Source organism: Nansenia antarctica (assembly GCF_963989245.1).
Source record: "Nansenia antarctica genome assembly, chromosome: 3".
Classification (NCBI taxonomy): Eukaryota; Metazoa; Chordata; class Actinopteri; order Argentiniformes; family Microstomatidae; genus Nansenia; species Nansenia antarctica.
In genome coordinates this window covers 31,723,282-31,727,631 of record NC_137688.1, presented here as the reverse complement: position 1 = coordinate 31,727,631, position 4,350 = coordinate 31,723,282, and the positions used below count along the sequence as shown (strand labels likewise).

General features: G+C 46.3%; 1 protein-coding gene across 1 annotated transcript in view; it reads right to left on the bottom strand.

Moving 5' to 3' along the window:
* ptgfrnb (prostaglandin F2 receptor inhibitor b) overlaps positions 1–1,553 on the bottom strand; it is a gene marked incomplete at both ends in the record, with an annotated part of 44,245 nt that extends 42,692 nt beyond the window's left edge. The window contains one exon of the mRNA XM_080527176.1: positions 1,523–1,553. Within this exon, the coding sequence (XP_080383302.1) occupies positions 1,523–1,553 (31 nt within the window). The remainder of the gene's footprint in view (positions 1–1,522) is intronic.
* Positions 1,554–4,350: the final 2,797 nt, after the last annotated feature.

Sequence of the window (4,350 nt, the reverse complement as noted above, 5' to 3'; positions counted from 1 at the left end):
CAGAATGTTAGGTTGCAGAGAGTTCCAGAATGTTAGGTGGCAGAGAGTTCCAGAATGTTAGGTGGCAGAGAGTTCCAGAGTGTTAGGTGGCAGAGAGTTCCAGAGTGTTAGGCGGCAGAGAGTTCCAGAGTGTTAGGTGGCAGAGAGTTCCAGAGTGTTAGGTGGCAGAGAGTTCCAGAGTGTCAGGTGGCAGAGAGTTCCAGAATGTTAGGTGGCAGAGAGTTCCAGAATGTTAGGTGGCAGAGAGTTCCAGAATGTTAGGTGGCAGAGAGTTCCAGAGGCGGGGTGCAGAACGGCTTAAGGCTCTAGATCCCATAGTAGCCTGCTACTCTACGACTGTACTGGTGTGTGAGGCAGAGCAAAGGTTGACGTTTACAGCTCCCATGCCCTACCTGTGCCCACATACACACACACACACACACACACACACACACACACAGACGCAGAGAAAGAAACTAACCTTGAACCAGACTGTGGATGGACACGGTGGGTGGAGGGGGAGGGGGGGGGTCGGGGAGGGGAGGAGGTGGAAGGTCAGGGCTCAAAATCTCTGGGGTCAAAGGGTACGGGGTCAGGGGTTGTATGTTCAGCCTGCTGCGTTTAGATGTTTTATTTTTACCATACTGTGTGTGTGTGTGTGTGTGTGTGTGTGTGTGTGTGTGTGTGTGTGTGTGTGAGGCTGGCAGGTGCCTAATTGAGGGTGGATAGTGGGTATGCATGGTCACACAACACACAGACATCTGTTCTCACACACACATACACACACACGCACGCACATGCACACACACACACACACACACACACACACACACACACACAGGCATCTGTTCTCACGCCCTCTATTTATACTGAGCCACACGACAGACTCACTGCAGTTCAGATCGACTGACCAGTGAACACACACACACACGCACACACACACACAAAGTGATACATTTTCCTTCTCACCCATCATCAGTGACTGTGTGTTGACCTTAGGGTGGTCTGGGTTTGACTCCAGCTCATGCCCTGCTGACATACCCTCTCCTCCTTCCCTTCCTGTCTCTCTCCACTATCTCTATCCACTATCTCTCTCCACTATCTCTCTCCACTAACTCTATCCACTATCCACTATCTCTATCCCCTATCTCTCTCCACTATCTCTATCCACTATCTCTCTCCACTATCTCTCTCCACTATCTCTATCCACTATCCACTATCTCTATCCCCTATCTCTATCCACTATCTCTATCCACTATCCACTATCTCTATCCCCTATCTCTCTCCACTATCTCTATCCACTATCCACTATCTCTATCCCCTATCTCTATCCACTATCTATATCCACTATCTCTATCCACTATCTCTCTCCACTATCTCTCTCCACTATCTCTCTCCACTATCTCTCTCCACTATCCACTATCTCTATCCACTAAAACATAAACATAGAAGAGTGGGACTGTCCCCCAAAACAACAACAACAACAACAACAACCCCTCGCTTTGTTTTATGGAGCAGAGTGGCGTTGCTCATTGACACTGACCTAAGGTCAGTTTTGCGTCCTCCTGATGCATCCATAGATCTGTGCCTAAGGGTGACATCCACCAGGGCTTGTTCTGGAAGGTTCTGGAAGGTACAGGAAGTGATGACAGATTGTGGCTGTTTTCTTTCAGCCATTCATGTTATCCACCCGCCGTAAGAAGCCTTTCAGGATCTCTTCCCCCAAATACACAAATCAACTGTTCTCGGGGGGGGGTAGGGGCAGTAGCCTCTAGAGAGGCTAGAGAGGCCGGCTAGCAATCGGAAGGTTGCTGGTTCGATCCCCGCCTCAGGAGGGAGCTGCATGTGACTGGAGGGCTGCTGGTATCAAGGTGCCTACTGCCGTTGTGCCCTTGAGCAAGGCACTTAACCCCTAATTGCGCCAGGGGCGCTGACTATGGCTGACCCTGTGCCTAGAGCAGAAAATACATTTCCTTGTAGGAATCTTTCTAATCTTTCTAATCTTTCGATCTGACCCAAAAGTGATTGACAAAATGGGCTTCAATTCACTGTAACTAGGCCCCTGGGCAGATCAAATTATGTAGTTAAAGAATAACTAAATGACCTACTCAGGAATACTGTGGTACCAGCTTTCTTAGCTGGGTTAGGACTTCAAGCTGAGTTACTCCTATAATGATAATAGTAGTTTTATCTAACTATTATGTTTTTGCCTTCTTCATTGTTACTTGCGTCATAAAGGTACATTGAAATGGAGCCTAGACGCCATCTAGTGGTTCATTTGAGTATGGGCGCGACACATAGACCACAGACAGACAGACAGACAGACAGACAGACAGACAGACACACACACACACACACACACTCTCTCTCTCCCTCTATGTCTCTCTCTCTCTCTCTCTCTTTCTCTACCGCCCTCCCCTCACACACGCTCACGCTCACACACACACACACACACACACACACACACACACACACATATGCACATGCACACATACAAACTGTCACAGTGACATGCCTCCCCCACACACAGGAAAGGGACGCGAGGTGTTTGGATGCGCCGGCTTCAGATAGCGTTGCTCTCAGCAACCTGACTTCCTTACATGCACCGTGCACCATGCTAAAACCACATAGACCTCAGCTATACGGCTGAAACAACTAACTACAAGGCCTCTCTCACACCCACACATTCACAGCTCACTGTGCAAGGTGCGAATGTCACCATGACACCAACAGACAACACTGTCATACCTGTTCATCTGAAACAGATGACACACACTTGGCCTTTAAAGGCTTGAGTGGAACAGTCAGCTGAACTAATCTCCTCAGATCTCTCCACCAAGGGTTTGAGCAGTGTGTTCATGTTTTATCTATTATCATCTTCTTAGTCATTGACACACACACACACACACACACACACACACACACACACACACACACACACACACACACACACACTATTCAACTCCTTCATATAATAATTCGATCATTTATCTCATTTTTAATATAATTGTCTTTGCCTCTTATATGTTGTTATTATATTCAATATGTCTTCTTATGTGCTCCCTAAATGGAGCCCCCCCAGCAGAAGTGTCTCACATGATTGTATTTGTATAGCCGGAGAGACAAATAAACATCTTGTATCTTGTATCTTGACAAATACATATTCTTAGGTAAGTTACCATGTCCCTGCCTTTGTTCTTATTAAATCTAACATGCTGCTTTTTATTTTATTTTATGGTATTTGTACTAGCATAGCGGTATTACCATTGAGGACAACAGGCAGAGACAATTGTTGATAATGTATGTATCAGTATGCTTTGTGTGTGGATATGCAAATTACAAAGAGTGTAATTGTGTATGAATCTCCTTTAAGTTGTATGTTCTATTTGTGTTTTGAATTTAAAAAATTATAATTATAGACGCTAACAAAAATTACAAGACTACATTTTTTGGCCACAAATTCAAGAAGTGGTGGATGTGGGTACAAAACAAAAATGAGGTACAAAATACTCAACTGTACAGTACATTTATTACACAGAGAGTCATTGTATTTCAATTAATACTTTTACACCCGTCAAACTAATTATCATTTACTCCAGTGGTCTGCATATACAGTATATAACAATTGCGAAATAATTAAATCAAATGGACACAAGACTTAACCCTCACCCTAACCCTAACCCTAACCCACAAACAGACGAGGAAGTTGAAACCATAACCCTAACCACATTCCACAGTTGAACAATGCGCAGGTTTTTTTCTTATTATTTTCTAATTGCACATGAGCTATTAGATTACATGAGCATTCCAACATGTTCACTGCACTAAATTGGTGTTCTGTCTCAATCACCAAGAAATACATCCTCTCTTCATCCTCTCTCATCTGTCCAGCCCCTTTATTTTCTCTCATCTATACAGATCTGAAAGAACTGGACAGGTATAAGCAAATTAATACCTGTTCACCTGTGCTCACTCTATTAGTGGTTTCCAATCAATTTATTTCAAATGTTATAGTTGAGATGGAACCATAGTGCCTGGGAGGTGGAAGGGGGGGGGGCAGACCTATTGCCTTGGGGGGCGAGGACCCGTCTTTCTGGGCTGAGGTAGAGGTGGAGGATGCTCCTCTCCATCGTCCCTGGGTGTCTGTGGAGGCCTCCCTCGAGCCTGGGCTCTGGGTTGGGGAGTGGCCTGGCCGGGGGCCCCCTGGCTGGGCCTGGGGTTGGAGGTAGGGTGGGTCCCGGCTGGGGCTCTGTGCTTGTGCTGGGGGCCGGCTGGGTGGGGCTGCTTCTTCTGGTGGGGGTGGTGGTCGTGCTGCTGGGTCAACGGGGCTAGTCTGAGCTCACGTTCGTCTGTGGAGGTGAAGGAATAAAA